The 19825-nt window shown below is 62.0% G+C and overlaps 1 protein-coding gene across 3 annotated transcripts; it reads left to right on the top strand.

Annotated features, from left to right (window-relative positions):
* The first annotated feature begins 518 nt into the window (after positions 1–518).
* On the top strand, positions 519–19344 carry EML3 (EMAP like 3). Of its 3 annotated transcripts, none has more exons than XM_039546683.1 (24): positions 519–661; positions 4354–4521; positions 4754–4841; positions 5223–5681; positions 6190–6303; positions 6669–6697; positions 6880–6915; positions 7269–7392; positions 7708–7857; positions 8227–8296; positions 8571–8681; positions 9079–9174; positions 9759–9893; positions 10054–10192; positions 10497–10648; positions 14669–14794; positions 15068–15199; positions 15972–16039; positions 16345–16433; positions 16691–16788; positions 17299–17386; positions 17626–17724; positions 17897–18027; positions 18516–19344. In XM_039546683.1, the coding sequence occupies exons 1-24, from the start codon at positions 616–618 to the stop codon at positions 18711–18713; spliced, it is 2946 nt and encodes a 981-aa protein (XP_039402617.1). In that variant the 5' UTR covers positions 519–615; the 3' UTR covers positions 18714–19344. The 3 variants fall into 3 exon arrangements, 2 of the variants coding, with proteins under 2 accessions (XP_039402617.1, XP_039402618.1); XM_039546684.1 differs by having other exon boundaries at positions 9801–9893; XR_005601156.1 differs by lacking the exon at positions 18516–19344 and having other exon boundaries at positions 17299–17438.
* The last annotated feature ends 481 nt before the right edge of the window (positions 19345–19825 follow it).

Raw genomic sequence — 19825 nt, forward strand, 5'->3', positions numbered from 1 at the left:
CTAGGTTAATTTTCCAGCGTGGGGAGGAGAGTGGTCTGTGTCTAGTAGTTACCCTGTGTGTGGTGGGCTTGGGAGCTAGGAGACTAAATTTAATCCCAGCCTCTAGAAGGGGAGTGGGGTCTAGTGGTTGGAGGCGGTGAGTGCTGGGAGCCAGGACACCTGATTTCTGTCCTCTGGTTCTGAGAGGGGAATGGGGTCTAGTTTGTGTGTGAGTGGATGGGGGCTAGGACTCCTGGGTTCTAGCCTCTGCTCCGGGAAAGGAGTGGCTGTGGGGTCTAGTGGTTGAGGGTGCAGGGAGCCAGGACTCCTGGGTTCCCTTCCGTTCCCCACCATGCCCTGTCTCTCTGGGTGCCCTTCGCCTCTGGGGGCTCTCAGTTCCTGGGCCCTTCGTCCCACAACTCTCGCCTCCGGATTTGTCGCTGGAGTCGCTCCGGCAGCGAAGCGTTAACCCCCCTGCCTGCCCCGAGCCAAGCGAATCCGGAGTCACATCGGGATCGGGCCCGGGCTGCGGAGGGGAAATGACACGGCGCGCCGCTTCCTGGGGTGGGGGAGCCGCGGCCGCAGCGCTCGCTGCCTCCCTGGCGCTCACACGGCGAGTCGGGGCGCCAGGGGCGCATGGCCCGCGGCGCGATGGACCGGTGCTCGAACCACAGCCCCGCGGGTGAGTGCGGGGGGCCCGGCCAAGCTGCCAGCTCCGAGGCGCGGCTCCCCCGCGCTCCGGACCGCCAGGGGCCCATGTTCCGCCCGGGGCCCGCTAGCGGATCGGGGGCTGGAGGGGGCGCTGTGCGGGTGGGAGCCGGGAGCCTGGCGGGGCGGGTTGGGGTACATGGGGAGGGTGTGTGGGGCGCGTTTTGTGGGGGTGCAAGGTGTGCATGGGGTCAGGGTGGGGATGCAGGTGTTTGGGGGTCCATGGGGAGGGGGTGTTATGGAGCGAGCATGGCCTGGGGGAGGGGGATTCAGGTGTTGGGGAGTCCGTGGGGTATATTGTGGGGATGCAGGGGTTATGGGTCAGCCAGAGGGTGCTCTGTGTTTGCAGATGGGTGGGAGTGTTGCCTGCATGCTGGGCACTTGGGTGTGTGTGGAAAGGGGGTGTGCTTTGTGTAGGGGGTCTGTGTGGAGGAGAATGCACTGCCTGGGAAGGGGCTGGGGGCGCAGCTATTGGGGGGCACTGCGTGTGGAAGGGAGTGGGCTGGGTGGGGGAGGGTGTATTGGATGGGGTAGGTGGATATAAGGAGGGTGCTGGGGTGTGCATAAGAAGGCAGGAGTTGTGTGTGGGGGGGTGCATGTTGTGCTGGGGGGACTGGGAGGCTCTTCCTCCTAGGACAGAATTTGAAATTCGTCTTTGGGGTCCCCATCTCTCTGATCCCCACCAATACCTCCAACCTGCCAACCCCCCCCCCACCCCATTGCACCTTTCTCTCCACAGAGACTCAGCCTCACTAGCTGCCATAGCTTTATCCATTTCACAGATGGGGGCACTGAGGCCCAGAAAGGCAAACAGGGAGCTGGGAATAAACCCAAGAGTTTTGGTTCCCAGCGCCCCTCCAAGCCACAATACCCCCAGTCCTGAAGCTGGGGATAGAACCCAGACATCCTGGCTCCCAGTCCAGTCCCTTAATTACAAAGTTGGCCTCCTTCCATCTCTGGACAGGCTGGCATAGCGTCTGCAGTGGGGCTGTGTGCCCCCTCTCTGCAGGATTGTTGGCTCCCCTAGCACCCCTGGTATCCCCCGCCCTGTGGAAACATCAGTGCTTCCTAACCATCCTGAAGCCAGGAGGAAGCTCAGCCAGCGCCAAGGCAGCCCAGCCCAGAGACATGGGGGAAGAGGGAAGACTGGAGAGGGGGGTGTCAGGTCACTGGTCAGAACTATGGGGAGCAGAGAAGGGAGTTCAGGTGGTGTCTGTCTGGGCCCCTACGCCAACTCTGCTGCTTTACAGGGCTCTCCTGCCATTGGACCACTGGGCTGGTGGGGCTCCTGGCCTGGGGCTGGCCTCGCCCCTCACTCTGAGTCCAAAGGTCCCTGTAGTGCTGGGTAGCATCCCACACTGGGTCCAAAGGTCCCATCAGTCTTGGCGTCCTGCCCCACCTCCCACTGGCAGCTGTTCCCTCAACCCCACCCCACTGCAGAGGGCCAGGGAGTTGGGTCCTGACGGGGGGGCTCTGTCTAGCCAGGGTCTGCCCATCAAGGGCACAGAAACTAACAAGCCCCTTTGTCCCCTCCCCCTCCAGCTCTAGCCAGTCCCTGCTGGGGTTCATGGTGTAGCACAGATCCCATACCCACATGGGGGGGGGATGACTTACACCCCCAGCCCAGCCGGGACTCTCAGTGGTGGTAGAAATAGGTGTGCTGGGGGTACTTGAAGTAGTAATAACAAACACCAAATACCTGGTTTCCATGGTTTCCATTGTCAGCACCCCCACTATGAAAATTGTTCCAGCACCCTCGGGCCATCCCCATGTCCAGGGAACAGAACCCCTAGGGGGTGTGACCCCAGTGGGGCAGGACCAGGGCTGAGGGCTGGGTTCAGCAGCTTTGTTGTCCGGGGATGTTGGATTCATAAACTCAGCCCCCCCCCACCCCATCCCATCTCTCCAGACCCAGATTGTCCTATTGATGGCACCAAATCCAAGCTGGGCCCAGCCTAGGGGCCCATGTAGACATATGTGCTGCTGGTGGAGGGAAGCCAGGAGATGGGAAAGCACCCAGCTCAGCCCCACACTCCTCCAGGCCTGCCCCCACCAGCTCCAGGCCTATTCCCCAGGCCTGCCCCTGGACCCATCCCCTAAGATGACCCCTTCTTCCCCCTCTCCCCCCCAGTTTTGGGTCTATCCCCCAGGCCTGGCCCCTGCTCCCCATGGGCCTCTCTCTAGCCAGGTGGCAGCCGGAAGAGGTGGGGGTTTGGGTGGCTGAGCCCATCTGCTCCATATCCCCAGCCAGAAGACCTCCACCGCAGCCGTGCTCAATGCCCAGCCACAGCCCCCTGGCACTGCCCTCTTCTTCCCCCTCCTCCCACCCAGAGCAGGGAGGAAGCTGCCATGGGCCCAGAGATTGCAGAACTGAGCGGGATCAGAGTGCTGGGAGACCCCCAGGGCAGCAACCCCATTCCCCAGCACCCAGTCCTACATCTCCTCCCTGCAGCTGGCAAGGGAGCACCAGGCCCTGAAGGGTTAATGCCAAGCTGAGCACCTCACCCAAAAATGTCACCCAACGTGTTTCCCTGGGGGTGGGTGGGGGGTGCGGCTTCCTGCAAGGAACTGCTAGAAAAAGCAGCTCTGTGGTTTAAGGCGCAGGATGGGCCAAGGATGCCTGGGTTCTAGCCTCAGCTCTGAGGGGGCTGGAGGGTAGTGGTTAGAGCAAGGGAGGCTGGGAGCCAGAGCTCTTGGGTTCTAGCCCAGCTCTGGAAGGGAGATGGTGGGGTCCCACGGTGCCGTGCCCAGTCCAGCCCCTCCCTCTTTGGTGCTTGACCAGTTGGCCTGCCCAACTCCTGGCTTTCCTGACCAGACGCTTGCCAGGCTGCCCCCCCACACCCCTGAGGTGCCCTCCCCTCTCTGGCTGGGGCTGGGCTGTCAGGCTGGTGCATGGGGGAGTTGTAAATGCCATTGAGAAAGCAGCTTTGTGTTCGGCTGGGTCTGCAGCTCCCTGGGGACAAAGCAGGGCCTGTCCGGGGCTGGGGGCGTGGGGCAGTGGGGGTGGATGTCATCAGCGCATCGTGCTGGAGTCTGCTCAGAGAGCTGCCCCAAGTGTGTGTGGGGGGGGAGAGGGTACCCTCCGGGGCAGGATCCCATTTCCTCTGGCCCTGCACAGAGCCCCGGGCCCTTTTCAGCCTGGGCTTCCTGCTCCTCCTCAATCCTCCCTGTGAGGGCTCATCTGCTGGGGCTGGCCTGGGTAGAAGTAGTGCTTTGGTCCTTGTCCCATCATGCAGCAAGGGGTGTCGGGGTGGGGAGCGGCCCCAGTGAGCAGGCACTGTCCAGCCCCTTCTCCCTGGCGTCTGCTTCCCCGTCTCTCGGGATTGGGTGTTAGGGGTTTTCGGGGCTCCATTCCATGTGAGGAGGTTAGAGGAGGGGGATTGGGAGCCAGGACTCCTGGGTTCTGTCCCCGCTCTGGGAGGGGTGTGGGGTCTAGTGGTTAGAGGAGGGGCTTGTAGGTCAGGACTCCTGGGTTCTATCCCCAGCTCTGGAAGGGGCATGGGGTCTAGCAAGTTAGAGCAGCAGGGGGCTGTGGGTCAGGACTCCTGGGTTCTGTCCCTGCTTTGGGAAGGGTTTGGGGTCTAGTGGTTAGAGCAGAGACCTGGTTTGGGGGCAGGAACCTGCCCAAGTGGCTGGAGCTAACGATTCTGATGCTGCCCCTGCTAGATGAGACTATCTCAGCCCTGCGCCCTGACCGGTTGGCCAGCCTGGAGCTCCGGCTGCAGAGCCAGGAGGAGGAGCTGACGCTGGTGAAATCAGCACTGGCTGACGCGCTGCGGAGACTCAGCCTCTACGACCAGCAGATCCCACTCCTCACACAGCAGCTACTGGCAGGTGGGACATGCAGGAACTGGGATAGCAGCCTAGAGGGGGTGCTGCATGGAGCAGGGCAGGAGCGCTGGCTGTGGGCGGAGCTCCGGGTTACTCCAGCCCCAGGCTCTCCCAGAAGAGGGCGCTCTAGGGCATGGGACAGGAGCAGTCAGGGCACTGTGGAAGGCAGCGTTAGAGTGATCTGGGGAGTTGGGGTTTCCCATGGGGCTGACATTTCTCTGTCATTTCCCTGCAGCGAATGATGCCGTCCCAGATACCCGGCTGTTCCTGGATCCTTTGCTGGGCCATGGGGCATCCTGGATCCCACTGACCACCAGCTGCAGGTATCACCCAGGTTGTGCCCCCACCCTGGCGCAGGGACCCCAGGGTCTTCTGGCTCAGGGACAGGGAGGGGGCCAGAGCCATGAGGCAGGCACGACCCTGAGGTTCAGGATAAGTACTGAGGGGGGAGGGAGTGCCAGGTTCTGGGGAGGGGACACCAGGGCAAGCCCCCCAGATGGGAGTGAAGAGGGGATGGGGGGCAGTGGGGGTATTTTGGGGAGACAGTAGGCAGAGGCCATGGGGTCAAGTCTGGGGGATTGGAGGGGTAAGAGGTTTTGGGGCGGGCAGTGTGGGCAGGTTGAGGGGGGGGAGGTGGGCACTTGAGGGGCCTCCTACCCCATGGGGCATTCTCTCAGCCCATGCTGTGGTGCTTTGGTTCACAGCCCAGTGCCTGCGTCGGGAGTTGTGCGCCATGAGGAGTTGGGTGCAGGGAGCCTGCCGGGTGCCCCCATCAGCACTGGGACCCAGACTGACGAGTCGGCCCTGCTGGACGTGAAGTGGGGCTGGAGCCCCAGCCACAGGACACCTCTAGGGATCGGGGTCGAGGCAGAAGAGCCAAACGCCCCGAGGATGCCTCACAGTCCACTAGGCCTGGCCCAGCCAGCCTCAGCCCCCGACATACTGGGAGAAGGGCCCCCCCAGGACTCCTCCGAGCCTCCCCACAACTGTGAAGCAGCCGCCCCACTCCAGGGCAGTGCAAATGGCAGCCAGCCCCCTGAGAGTCAGCTCCATAGGGAGGAGATTCTATCCCCGGAGCCCCCATCCGAGGGGAGCAGCAGCAGCAGTGCCACGGCCTCCCCGGTGCCAGCGCTCCATGCCCTGAAAGGCACCAGGAAAGAGCTGTGAGTGGGGGACGGAGGGGGCACCAGGGTACCTGGGCTCTATTGTCAGCTCTGGGAGGGGAATGGGGTCTAATGGTTAGAGCAGAGGTGTGGAAGCCAGGGCTCTGGGTGGGGATTGGGGTCTAGTGGGTGAGTGTGTGTTTACAGGGGCCAGAAGATGGAGGGTGAAGGAAGCTGTCTAGGAACCAGGATTCCTGGGCTCTGTTTCCAGTTGATGTGCCCAGCCACATCCCCCAGTGAGCCTGAACTGTGGGGCTGGTAAAATCAGACTCTGTCTGTGTCTTAGGCCCCCCACACGGGGGAGCCAGGGTGGGGAGAGCCTCAGGGGGAATCGCTGAACAAAGGGCCCCATTCTCCCCTTTGCTTGAGGTGGGGGTGTGGGTGGATTGATGTGGAAAAAGGGAGTTCATGTCAGGGTGCCCCTGCCTTGGGGAGCTGAGGGGTGGCTCATGCTGACCCCCCCGGTGCATGTAGTTAACCCTTTGCTGACCACTCCCTCTCCCCCCAGCCTGCGCAGGAACAGCTCCTCCGACAAGCCTGACAAGGCCAAGGCCCGGCAGCGCCTTAGCAAGAAGGCAGCATCCTCCGCCAACCTGCTCACGCGCTCCAGCAGCTTGGAGAAGTAGGGACACTCCAACCTCACCCCCACATCGAACCAGTGCTCCCCACTCCCTGCGGTGATCCCAGTTGGGACCAGCCCTCCCCATGCACACCCTGCCCCCCAGGGTGAACCCTCTGGGACCAGCCCTCTCCATGCACACCCTGCCCCCCACAGTGATCCCTGCTGGGAACAGCCCCACTCCCTGCGGTGACCCCGGCTGGGAACATCCCTTCCTCCACATCCCCTGCCCTCCACCGCGATCCCTGCTGGAACACTTCCCCCACACACCCTGCTGCATAGGGCTCCCCCTGCTCCACTCTCCACAGTTAGAGCCAGAGCCCACTCCCTACAGCCCGCCCTGCTGATGCTCTGCTTTTCCCTTCCAGCCGGATGAAGGACCCTAACCTGAGCCCAGGTGAGCTGCGGGAAAGCTGAGTGGTGGTCAGTGCCCAGGGGGTGTCATTTCACTGGTGCCAGGACCCTGGACAGTGTGGGGAGGGCACATGGTTGGGGGGCGGGGAATTCAACCCCTTGCCCTGGTCCTTGGTGCTGCCACACATGGCCCAAAATCTCCTGATGCTCCCTGTTTCCTTGCAGGGCCCCTGGGGTCTCGGCGTGGGACCTACAACCTTGGTGAGGCTACTGGGGCAGGCATTGGAGGCTGCCCTGGGTGGCTAGAGCCACGGGGGGATGGGACCCAATGCATGTTTCTGATGGGGCTTGTGAGATGATGCGCCTGCAGGGGCGGGGGGGTAGCCCAGGGGATGGTGTTGTGGGAGGTCAGGTGTGTGTGGGACTGGTGAATGGGATGGAGGGCGGGGGGGATTGGGTGGAGCCGGGGGGGTGGGACGGCCTGGGAGTGTGGTGCTCTGGGGGATGGAGTGGGCGGAGGTGGCAGGGGTGGGCGTGGGCAGGCTGCATGGGATGGGCCTGGGGGGGTGGCGCTAGCTCTGACCTGTCTCCCTCCCACCCCCGCTAACCCCCAGAGGGCCTCTCGATCAAGATGTTCCTGCGGGGCCGGCCCATCACCATGTACATCCCATCGGGCATCTCCCACTACGAGGAGCTGCGTGCGGAGCTGCCCGCTGAGCACCTGCAGCTCGACTGGGTGTATCCTTCAGGAGGGCAATGCCCCCCCCCTCCCGCGCCCCCAGCCCACACCTGCCCTGCCCCAGGCAGCACTACTCCCCACAGAGCACTATGCCCCCTGCTCCCTCCAGAGGGTGCTGTGCTCCCGGCCCTGCCCACAGGGTGCACTGTGCCCCCCTCCAGAGAGTGCTGCACTCCCGCTCCCCCCGAGGGTGCTGTGCTCCCAGCCCCCCTTGCAGCCCCTGAGGTGCACTGTCCCTCTCTGTCTCCCCAGCCCTGGGGCTGGCTGGCTTCACCCCCTTGCTCCCCTCTGTGCTCCTTCACGGTCCTGCCCAGCTATGGGTACCGCGGCCGGGACAGCCGCTCCAATCTTTACGTGCTGGCCTCAGGGGAGCTAGTTTACTTCATCGCCTGTGTGGTGGTGCTGTACCACATCCAGCACCGCAGCCAGCGCCACTACCTGCGCCACACCGACTGTGTGCGATGGTGAGTGCACGGGGCAGCACCGACGGCGTGCGAGGGGGAGTGTGAGGGGGCAGCACCGATGGCGTACGAGGGGGCAGCACCAACAGTGTGTGAGGAGGAGTGCGAGGGGGGCATGTGGACCGATGGCCAGGGCCTGGGGGGCACTGACTGAAGAAGATGGGGAGTACATTGGGTCACAGAGCAGCTGGGCAGCACCAACTACGACAGAGGGAGAGTACACGGTGGCACGGACTGATGTGGAGGGCAAGGGCACAGGGGGCACTGACTGCGGCAAGGGCACGTGGGGGGTCCCAGGCTGGTCTCCACCCTGGCTGTGGACCCTGAGTTTTTGAGCCAGTAACACCCCCCAACCCCGTCTCTCCCCTGTAGCCTGGCCGTGCATCCCGACAGAGTGCGTGTGGCCACAGGGCAGACTGCTGGAGTGGACAAGGATGGCAAGGTACCCACCGAGAGGGGACAGATCCTGCAGGGCTGTCCCAGAGCGGGATTTAGGGAAGTCCCACTGAGCCAGCTTCCTGGAGATCCGGGTGAGAAACCCTGCCATGCCCTGGGCTCTGGCCCCGCAGGGTGGGGAGAGCAGGGGTCTCAGTGCAGGAGGCCAGACCTACCACAGGGTCCCTGACCAGGAGGCCCTGTCTCCTGGGACCTGCCCCCCCGGTCCCTGACACCCCCCAGCTCCTGTGTCTGTCCCTGTCCTGTCTCTTCTCTTGCAGCCCCTGCAGCCCTTTGTGCACATCTGGGACTCCTCCACGCTGCTCACCCTGCAGCAGATCGGCCTGGGGAGCTTCGAGCGGGGCGTTGGCTCCCTTGCCTTCTCCACTGCTGTGAGTTCAAGCGCTAGCTCTGCCCCCCCTTGGCCTCACGTCTCCCTGCCTTCCCTTTCTCCACCCCCAACTCAAATCCCTGCCCCACGCTGCCCATTGCCCCACCCCATCTTGGATCCTTCCTTGCTCCCTTGGGCTCTGGGGGCAGGACTCCCTCAGGACAGCCTGACAGGAAGTGAAGTGGCTGGAGTGCCCCCAATTCCCCCTCCCCTCCCAGTCCTTGTCAGTCCTGGCTGTGCTGGAGGTCTGGGCTGTGCAATTGGGGAGCGGGGGAGATGAATTTGTGTCCTCTATCCAGCCCCCCCATCCCCTGCATGTTCCCCATTCCCCTGTGTTCCCATATTCCTTCCTTGAGGAGCCCCCGTTGGCAACTGTCCTTCCTGTCTGCCATCTGCAGGACCAGGGGGCCTATCTGTGCGTGGTGGACGACTCCAACGAGCACATGCTGTCGGTGTGGGACTGCGCCCGCGGCACCAAGCAGGCTGAGATCAAGGTGAGCCAGAAGGCAGACTCCAGGGATGCATAACATTGCAGGGAACAGAACCCAGGAGTCCTGACTCCCAGCCCCCATCCCTGCTCCCACCCACTAGCTCCCACTCCCTTCCCAGAGCTGGGAAGAGAACCCAGGCGTCCGGGCTGCAGGCCCCGCTCTCCTTCACTGGGTGACGCTGCGGTGCTGCTCCTGCTTTCTGAGTGCTGTCTCCATGGCACCCTGTACATATTTGGGGAGCTGAGGTCATTGTGTTGCCCCCCTGCCACCACGCAGGGACCCTAGGCTGGGCCAAGGGTCTGAGGCTGGGCTGTGCATTGATCCCGCTCTCCTGGGGATGGAGCTAGCTGCAGGAGGAGGACTCCTCTGGGGTAGAGGTGCCCCCCAAAACTCAGCGAGAGACCCCCCAGCCCCTGGGCATCCCCCTGCCCCTGGTGCCATCCACTGGTGGGAAAGGAGCAATGAGGGGTCTCCTCCACCCTTGGGGGGGCCCCACACAGAATCCTGCTGAGCAGCCACAGTCCCCACATGCCCCTGACCCTCCAGTTGCCCCCTGTCCTGTCATGCCCCCTCCCTCCCCTCTCCAGAGCACCAACGAGTCCGTGTTCACAGTGGAGTTCAACCCCCAGGACAGCAGCAACTTCATCACCAGCGGGAAATCCCACGTCTACTTCTGGACCTGGAGCGGCAGCACCCTGAGCAAGAAGCAGGGCATCTTCGGGGTGAGGGGCTGGGGGCTGGCTGGAGGGGGCAGTTCTCAGCCCGGCCGGGGGCCTTTGCTGAGCCTGGCTGGGGAAGGGCTCTGGGCTCAGCCTGTGAGGGGCTGGGCCTGGCTGCCCCATGAGCCGCCCCTCAATTCACTTCCCCCGCCCCCATTTCCAGAAGTACAAGAAGCCCAAATTCATCCAGTGCTTCCTGTTCGACGCCAACGGGGACGTGCTGACCGGGGACTCAGAGGGGAACATCCTGACTTGGGCGCGCACGGCTGCCGACATCCGCACGCTGGGCAAGGGCGCCAAAGGTATCAGGGGCGGGAGGCCGGCACAGACCCCTAGGCTGGGGGAGGCCTGCACAGACCCCTGGGCTGGGGGAGGCCTGCACAGACCCCTGGGCTGGGGGGCAGGGACCCCTAGGCTGGGAGAGGCCTGCACAGACCCCTGGGCTGGGGGGCAGGGACCCCTAGGCTGGGAGAGGCCTGCACAGACCCCTGGGCTTGTGGGGGATGAGGATGGGGGGGAACCCTGGAGTGGAGGGAATGCAGGACTCCCCTGGGCTGGGAGGGATAGGGGGAGAGGGCCCAGCAATGACCCCACCCCACATTGCAGAGACCTACCAGATCGGGCGTCAGACCCGGGCACATGAAGGCAGCATCTTCTCGCTCTGCCTGCGGCGTGACGGCTCGGTGCTGAGTGGGGGGGGGAAGGACCGGCGCCTTGTGCACTGGAGCCCCAGCCTTGCCCTGCTTCAGGAGGTGGAGGTGAGGGGGACCCTGAACCTGCGTGGGGTAGGGAGTCCAGTGGGCTCAGATCCAAAGCGGGAGCAGGGCAGTGGTTCTTCGGGGGTTGTACCGTTTGACTGGAGATTAGCTAATGTAGTTCCTATATTCAAGAAGGGGAAAAAAAGTGACCCGGGTAACTACAGGCCTGTTAGTTTAACATCTGTAGTATGCAAAGTCATGGAAAAAATCTTAAAAGAGAGAGTGGTTCCGGAGCATGAGGCCGATGGCAACTGGGATAGATTACAGCATGGATTTACAAAAGGTAGATCGTGCCAAACCAACCTGATCTCCTTCTTTGAGAAAGTAACAGATTTTTTAGACAAGGGAAATGCGGTGGATCTAATATATCTGGATTTCAGTAAGGCGTTTGATACGGTACCGCATGAAGAATTACTGGTTAAATTGGAAAATATGGGGATCGAAATGAAAATCCAGAGGTGGATAAGGAGCTGGTTAAAGGGGAGACTTCAGAGGGTAGTATTGAAGGGGGAACTGTCAGGTTGGAGGGGGGTTACCAGTGGAGTTCCTCAAGGTTCGGTTTTGGGTCCGATTTTATTCAATCTATTTATTGCTGACCTGGGAACCAAGAGTAGGAGTGGGCTGATAAAGTTTGCGGATGACACCAAGTTGGGAGGTATTGCCAATTCGGAAAAGGATCGGGATATCCTCCAGGGAGATTTGGATGACCTTGTAAACTGGAGTATTAGTAACAGGATGAAATTCAATAGTGAGAAGTGTAAGGTTATGCATTTAGGGATGACTAACAAGAACTTTAGTTATAAGCTGGGGATGCACCAGTTGGAAGTAACGGAGGAGGAGAAGGACCTAGGAGTCCTGGTTGATCGTAGGATGACTATGAGTAGGCAATGTGATGTGGCGTTAAAAAGCTAATGCGGTCTTGGGATGCATTAGGCGAGGTATTTCTAGTAGGGATAAGGAGGTGCTAGTCCCGTTATATAAGGCGTTGGTGAGACCTCATTTGGAGTATTGTGTGCAGTTTTGGTCTCCCATGTTTAAGAAGGATGAATTCAAACTGGAACGGGTACAAAGAAGGGCCACTAGAATGATCCGAGGAATGGAAGGCCTGTCGTATGAAAGGAGACTTGAGGAGCTCGGTTTGTTTTCCTTAACCAAAAGAAGGATAAGAGGAGATATGATTGCACTCTTTAAATATATCAGAGGGATAAATACCAGGGAAGGAGAGGAATTATTTCAGCTCAGTGCTAATGTGGACACGAGGACAAACGGATATAAATTGTCAGTCAGGAAATTCAGGCTTGAAATTAGACGAAGGTTTCTAACCATCAGGGGAGTGCAATACTGGAACAGCCTACCGAGGGAAACAGTGGGGGCGAAGGACCTCCATGACTTTAAGATTAAGCTAGATAAGTTTATGGAGGAGATGGTATGATAGGATAACGGGCTTAGTCAATAGGTCAATTAAGTGCCACACTGGTAAATAGTACAATGAGTCAATGATATGATATAACCTTTTTCCAGAGGGTATGGCTGGAGAGTCTTGCCCGCATGCTCGGGGTTCAGCTGACCGCCATATTTGGGGTCGGGAAGGAATTTTCCTCCAGGGAAGATTGACAGTGGCCCTGGAGGTTTTTCGCCTTCCTCCGAAGCATGGGGCAGGGGTCGCTTGCTAAAGGAGTGGGTGGATCGGCTTATGTGGCCTGCATCTAGCAGGAGGTCAGACTAGATGATCATAATGGTCCCTTCTGATCTTGAATTCTATGATTCTATGATTCTATGACATCTGCATGGGATTGGGGTGAGGTTGAGTATGGGGGATCCATAGGGGATTGTAGGTGGCAGGAGTGGGCTCAGAATCTGACAGTGTTGGAAGGGGGGATGGGCAGGGGCAGGGGCGGCTCTAGGATTTCCGCCGCCCCAAGCAGGGCGGCACGCCGCGGGGGGCGCTCTGGCGGTCGCTGGTCCCGCGGCTCCGGTGGACCTCCCACAGGCACGTCTGCGGGAGGTCCACCGGAGCCGCGGGACCAGCAGACATTCCGCAGGCATGCCTGTGGGAGGTCCACCGCAGCCGCCTGCTGCCCTCCCGCGGGATGCCGCCCCAAGCACGTGCTTGGCGCGCTGGGGTCTAGAGCCAGCCCTGGGCAGGGGGCTCTGTGGGGAGGGTTGGGGTGTATGCAGGGGTTGGGCAAGGGGCTCTGGGGTTGGACACAGAGATGGATGGGGATTTGCCTGCAGGATTTGTTGGCGGGGAGGTGTTTAGGGGTTGGTGAGGGGTCTGTAGTGGGTGGGGGAAGGCAAGGGGTGTTTGGGGGTTGATGAGGGGGCTGTAGTGGGTGGGGAGGGATCTGCGGGGGTGGGTGTCACGGAGTCCCCGGGCGATGCTCTGGAACTATTCCCTATGAAGCCAGCCAGAACTCTGGGGAGTCTCCTCTCTCTGAGCATACTGTCGCCAGGGCAAGAAGCTTACACAGCTTCTACCTTCCTGGGTCTGACCTCCAAGCATTCAGCATCCCCTTCCACACCATGCGCTTCCCGCAGTGAGTCCACCCGGGTGGGGCTCCTGGGGAAGTCAGAGGGATGTGTATCCCAACTCCGCAGTCAGATGTGACTCTCAGCCAGCCAGTAAAACAGAGGGTTTATTAGTCAACAGGAACACAGAATTTGTTAGCAGAGAAATCAGTGACTTTCAGCCAAGTCCATCTTGGGGAGTCTTGGGCCAGAAGCCCTAGACTCCCTCTCTCCCAGTCCCCACAAGCAAACTGCCAGCTTCCAGCAACCTGACCTCAGACACCCCAGTTGCTCCTCCTCCTTCTCTTTGTCTGACTTCCTGGCAAAGAGTCACCTGGTTGCATCCTCTTCCTGGGTCTCAGGTTATGAAGGGCAGGGGTCACATGTGCAGGCAGCTGGAGCAGCCTCACCTGCCCCAGAGATGTCAGCCAAAGTCACACACCCCTATTCCCACCACCGAGGTATTGGTGCAGCACACAGGGAAACTGAGGCACACACAGTATTCATGCAAAACAGTAAAACTCACATACAACATAAGGGAAAATCTCCACTACATCACAGTGGGCAGAGGGTGTTTGGGGGGTTGGTGAGGGGGCTGTAGTGGGTGGGAGATCTGCGGGGTGGGCAGTGGGTGTTTGGGAGTCAGGGGGCTGTAGTGGGTGGGGGATCTGCAGGCAGGGCCGGCTCCAGACCCCAGCGCGCCAAGCATGCGCTTGGGGCGGCATTTTTCCGGCAGGGTGGCAGGCGGCTCCGGTGGACCTTCCGCAGTCATGCCTGTGGGAGATCTACCGGAGCTGCGGGACCAGTGGACCTCCCACAGGTATGACTGCGGAGGGTTCGCTGGTCCCGCGGCTCGGGTGGACCTCCCGCAGGTATGACTGCGGAAGGTCCGCCGGAGCCGCCTGCCGCCTTCCCAGCGCACCCTCCGCAGGCACGTCTGCAAGAGGTCCCCCAGAGCCGCGGGACCGGCAGCGCGCCCCCTGCGGCATGCCGCTGTGCTCGGGGCGGCCAAATTCCTAGAGCCGCCCCTGTCTGCAGGGGCAGGCAGAGGGTGTTTGTGGGTCGTTCAGTGAGGGGGCTGTAGTGGGTGGGGGATCTGCAGGGGCAGGCAGAGGGTGTTTGGGGGGTTGGTGAGGGGGCTGTAGTGGGTTTGGGGATCTGCAAGGGTGGACGGGGTATTTGGGAGTCAGTGCGGGGGCTGTAGTGGGGATCTGCAGGGGCAGGCAGAGGGTGTTTGGGGGGTCAGTGAGGGGGCTGTAGTGAGTTTGGGGATCTGTGGGGGGGTATGGTTGGGGAACTACAGAAGTCATGGGTGGGAGCTCAGGATCTGCAGGGTGCGTGTCTGGGGTGCAGCAGGAGGCTGTGGGTGGGAGGAGGCATAGGTGAATCTGCTGGAGGGGGAGGGGTCTGTAGGAGTCGTGGGTGGAGATGAGGATCTGCAGTGAGCATGTGGGGGGATCTATGGCTCCTGCTGTCTCCACCCCTTCTCAGTCAGCCCCTGGTGCCCCCCAGATCCCGGAGCAGTTTGGAGCTGTGCGCACCATCGTTGAGGGCCCCAGGGATGAGCTGCTGGTTGGGACTACGCGCAATGCGCTGCTCAGGGGCAGCCTGGCTGCTGGCTTCACCCCCATCATCCAGGTGAGCGGGGAGCTGGAGGGCCTGGGGGATACAGAGACTGAGGTGCTATGGGAGGGCTTGGGAAAGAGAGGGGTCTAGGGGAGGAGTATGGGTGTACAGCAGGGTGGGGGCTGCTTGGGAAAGCAGAGGGCCCTATGGAATGGCAAGGGGGACAAATTGGGTTGGGGGCTGGGGAGCAATGGGGGGGCAGATGGGATTGAGGTCATAGGGAGCAGCATACAAAGGGGCGAGCTAGGCCCCCGCCTGTCCCCCTCAGGCTCTCCTTGGTTGCAGGGTCACACGGACGAGCTGTGGGGCTTGGCCACCCACCCCTCGCGGAGCCTCTTCCTCACCTGCGGGCATGACAGACAGGTCTGCATGTGGGACAGCGGGGAGCATACGGCAGCCTGGAGCCTCACCCTGGAGGTACCACCCTGGGGAAGATGGGGGGACACAGTGGGCTGGAGCCTCCCCCTGGAGGTAGCACCCTGGGGGAGATGGGGGGACACAGTGGGCTGGAGCCTCCCCCTGGAGGTAGCACCCTGGGGAAGATGGGGACACAGTGGGCTGGAGCCTCCCCTGGAGGTAGCACCCTGGGGGAGATGGGGGGACACAGTGGGCTGGAGCCTCCCAGTGGAGGTAGCACCCTGGGGGAGATGGGGGGACACAGTGGGCTGGAGCCTCCCCTTGGAGGTAGCACCCTGGGGGAGATGGGGGGACACAGTGACCTGGAGCCTCACCCTGGAGGTACCACCCTGGGGAAGATGGGGGGACACAGTGGGCTGGAGCCTCCCCCTGGAGGTAGCACCCTGGGGGAGATGGGGGGACACAGTGGGCTGGAGCCTCCCCCTGGAGGTAGCACCCTGGGGGAGATGGGGGGACACAGTGGGCTGGAGCCTCCCCCTGGAGGTAGCACCCTGGGGGAGATGGGGGAACACAGTGGGCTGGAGCCTCCCCCTGGAGGTAGCACCCTGGGGGAGATGGGGGAACACAGTGGGCTGGAGCCTCCCCCTGGAGGTAGCACCCTGGGGGAGATGGGGGAACACAGTGGGCTGGAGCCTCCCCCTGGAGGTAGCACCCTGGGGGAGATGGGGGGACACAGTGGGCTGGAGCCTCCCCTTGGAGGTAGTGCCTGAGAACTTGGGGTGGGGTAGGTGGGAGGAGGGTCAAGGTTCTTACAGGGTGTCTCCCCCACCAGGAGACTGGGCTCTGCGCTGATTTCCATCCCAGTGGCCGGGTGGTGGCTGTAGGACTCAACACTGGACGGTAACTCTCTCCCCACCCACACATTGCCCCCATTCTGGCCCCTCAGGGGGTGCTGGGACAGCCCTTCCCGCCCCACCAGAGTCGCACCCAAAGGGGTTGAGGGGCTACTGGTGGCACTGCAAGCAGCATCCTGAGATTTGGGGCTCTGCCCCCTGCTCCCTGAGTCTGGCCCCCTGGGGTTAAGGGGTCACTGAGTTTGCCCCCAGGGTCGGAAACTGCCTCTCTGTTGCCCTTGCTCCCTGGGGTGGGGTCCTTTATCTGTCTCTGCACGTCTGGCGCTCTGACCCCCTCCTGTGCCCCCCCAGGTGGCTGGTGCTGGACACAGAGACACGGCAGGTGCTGTCGGGGGGCTCGGATGGGAACGAGCAGCTCTCGGTGGTGCGCTATTCACCAGGTCAGACCCCCACGCCTCCCTGTCCCACACCCCTCCCCTGCCCCACTCCCTTCCCCCGCAGGCCCCATTCCCACCAGGTTCTTCCCCCACTGTAGCTCTGGCCCCCAGCACTCCATGGCTCCATTCCCACCCCAAACAGCAAGTTTCTCCCATTCTCCCCCATCCCCCATGGCTCTGTTTCCATCCCCTCCTCCGCCTCCCTTTTGCAGCTGCCCCCCACGTGGCCCCTTCCCACCCCTCTTTTCTCCCCCTTGCAGATGGTGAGTTCCTGGCCATCGGCTCCCACGACAACTTCATCTACATCTACAGCGTGGGGGAGGGGGAGCGCAAGTACAGCCGCTTCGGCCGCTGCACGGTGAGCGGGGGAAGGAGAGAGGGCTGCCAGGAGGATGCTGGCGGGGATGGGACCAGGGCCGCCCAGAGGATTCGGGGGCCTTGTGCAAAGCGGGGGAGCTGCAGCGCTTGTACTCACCTGGCAGCGGTCTGGGTCTTTGGTGGCATTTCGGCGGCGGGGGGCCTGTCAGTTGCTCCGCGTCTTCGGCAGCACTGAAGGGCCCCCCCGCCACTGAAATGCCACTGAAGACCCGGACTGCCGCCGGGCCAGGGCTCGCAGGGCCCCTGCAGGGCTTGAGGCAAATTGCCCCACTTGTCCCCTCCTCGGGCGGCCCTGGATGGGGCTACTGGGATGGTGGAGCGGGTCACTGAATCAAAGGTGGAGGAGGGAAGGGGAGAGGGTCTCTGGGAGATGCGGGGCGGTGCATGATTCCAGGCCCCTGGATTGTACCCCCTCGGGAGGTGTCTGAGGCTGGGCTGGGGGGTCCTTGAGTAACTGGTTTTGATGCCCCATTCCTCCCCTTCCCCCCAGGGACACTCCAGCTTCATCACCCACCTGGACTGGTCCAAGGACAGCAAGTTCATCATGTCCAACTCCGGAGACTATGAGATCCTCTACTGTGAGTGCCGGGAAGTGGGCTGCTCAGGAGCCCGTCACCCTGGTGCCTGGGCGTGAGTTGCCCTCGTTGTGTGTGGGCCCGTCCATAAACCTCCGTCATGGGTGGAGGTGGCTCTGGTGCCCTGGGACAAGTGTGTGTGTCGTCCCCTGGGTACCTGTGGCTGGGAGCTGTGCCCTCATGTGGCAGTGCCTGTTGCTGCAGCAGGACCCTAGCCCCATGTGTCTCTCTCCCATTTGCAGGGGATGTGGCTGGCGGCTGCAAGCTGTTGAGAAATCGCTTTGAGAGCCGCGACCGGGAGTGGGCATCGTACACCTGCGTGCTGGGCTTCCACGTTTTTGGTGAGGGTTGGGCCCCATGGGGTGTGGGGGGAGAGGGCGAATGTTGGGGTACAAGGAGTCCCTGGGAGAAGAGTGTAATGGGGGGGGGGCGGGGAAGGGGTTCCAGAGGCTCTTTGAGCCATGGTCAGGAAGGAGCACTAACAGCTTGTGTATGTCATGTGTCCCCCTGCAGGCGTGTGGCCGGACGGCTCGGATGGCACAGACATCAACTCCCTGTGCCGCTCCCACAACGAGCGAGTAGTCGCTGTGGCAGACGACTTCTGCAAGGTGCATCTGTTCCAGTACCCTTGTGCCAGAGCCAAGGTGAGACTGGCAAGGATGGGAAGGATTGGTCCTGTGCCAGGGCCAAAGTGAGACTGGAGGGGGTGGGGTTAACCCCTGTGCCAGGGCCAAGGTGAGAGGAGTCATGCGGGGGGGGGGGGGGAGGGAGATTAACTAGGGTTTTGTCTGCCCCTCTGCCCATTGGCTGGGGACTGCCCTGAGGGTTTGGGGCGCAGGGATGCCCAGGGGGTCTTGGGCAGGGAACTGGGGACTCTATGGAGGGACATCCCAGGGGATCAGAGAGTCTCTGTAGGATCTTGGGCAGGGGAATGGGGTCTCTCTGGGGATTCTGAGTGGAGTGGGGGGGGTCTCAACTGGGGTATCAGGATGGTTCTGGGTGGTCCTGGGGGTAGTGGCAGAGCCCAAGAGCCTCGACCAGAGGGTTGGGGAACACTCTGGAGGTTCTGGGTGGGGTGGGAGGCCAGTGGCAGCCCCCACCCCTGACCTCACTCCCTTGTTCTCTCTTGCAGGCGCCCAGCCACGTGTATGGGGGCCACGGGAGCCACGTGACTAATGTGCGCTTCACGAATGATGACAGCCACCTGGTCTCACTGGGGGGCAAGGACACCAGCATCTTCCAATGGCGGATGCTCGGGGGCAGCCTCCCCCACAGCTGCTCGCTCTCCTCTGCCTCCCTCTCTTCCCAGGAGGCTGGGGGCTGTGCCTGAGCTGGAGACACTGCAGGGACCAAGCCTCATTGCCTGTGGGCCTGGACAGCTCTGGCACATGGACCCCAGCAAGCCAGGCCCAGCCAGAGGGTTCCCTCACCTCCTGGCACTAACGCATGCTAATAATGTGACCTGCTTCATTAACACTGGGGGGCAGGCCTGGATTCTGCTCAGGGCCCAGCACAGGTCAGAGTGGTGGGGCAGGGCTGAGGGCCTGTTGGGAGCTCCCACCACCAGGGCCCAGGGGCTCAGCTGGGAGGGTGCTGGGATTGGGGCTCTTGCCTTGAAGCCCTCATTGCATGAGGGCCGGGGGGAGGTGGGATGTCTGTCAGGGGAACTCATGGGGTTAGGGGGACCATGTGGGTGTTAATGGAGGCAGGCCGTCTTTAGGGCTGGGGCTGTCCCATATCCACCCTCACTCGGTTCCCCATTCCCAGAACGTGTGTACGATGGGGCCTGTCCACCTGGGGGCATTCTCTCCCCCCAGGGGCCTGAGGGCTTCCCCCAATGCTGGGACCAAGCCTGGAGAAGCAGGACATTGCTCTCCCCGCTTCGTTTACATTCCTGGCTGCGCCAGAGCAGCAAGACGCTGAACACTGTGAGAGGCAGCAATAAAGCCTTGGCATCAGGGGCTGGGCTCCTGTCTCCTTCCTGTCTGGGCTGGGGAGCAGGCGCACAGCAGCAGTAGGGGGTGGGGGGCATAACGCTGTGGGCAGGAGCCACAGCACTGGGTGGGGGAGAGGAAAGCATGCTAGGGGCAGCAGAGGGTGGAGTTAGCCTGCGTTAGGATGGGGCAGTGCAGGGATCACTGTTAACACAGCAGGGGAAGGTGGGGGGCAGGAGCGTGTTGAGGCTTTGGTTCTAGAGTGGGGGGAGAGAGAAATTAGGGATTTAGCTCCCCAAGTCTAGTCGGATACAGAGAGAACATCTACGCCTCTCTGCTGGGGCTCTGTCATTCCTACACGGCAGGACACTGGAATTAGTGCAATGGTGCCCCACTCCAGAGGTGGCTGCATCCAGGGGCGGCTCTACAAATTTGGCCGCCCCAAGCAATCATGCCCGGGAGGCGCCCCCGAGCCGCGGGAGCAGCGGACCTGCCGCGGGCCTGACTG

This window comes from Mauremys reevesii, linkage group 7 (genome assembly GCF_016161935.1).
Source record: "Mauremys reevesii isolate NIE-2019 linkage group 7, ASM1616193v1, whole genome shotgun sequence".
In the NCBI taxonomy this organism is placed as follows: domain Eukaryota; kingdom Metazoa; phylum Chordata; order Testudines; family Geoemydidae; genus Mauremys; species Mauremys reevesii.

Coding starts and splice junctions, on each gene's coding strand:
- EML3 (XM_039546683.1), top strand. CDS start 616: ATGGCCCGCGGCGCGATGGACCGGTGCTCGAACCACAGCCCCGCGG. Junction 662..4,353: donor CTCGAACCACAGCCCCGCGG/GTGAGTGCGGGG, acceptor TGCCCCTGCTAG/ATGAGACTATCTCAGCCCTG. Junction 14,795..15,067: donor GCTTCACCCCCATCATCCAG/GTGAGCGGGGAG, acceptor CCTTGGTTGCAG/GGTCACACGGACGAGCTGTG.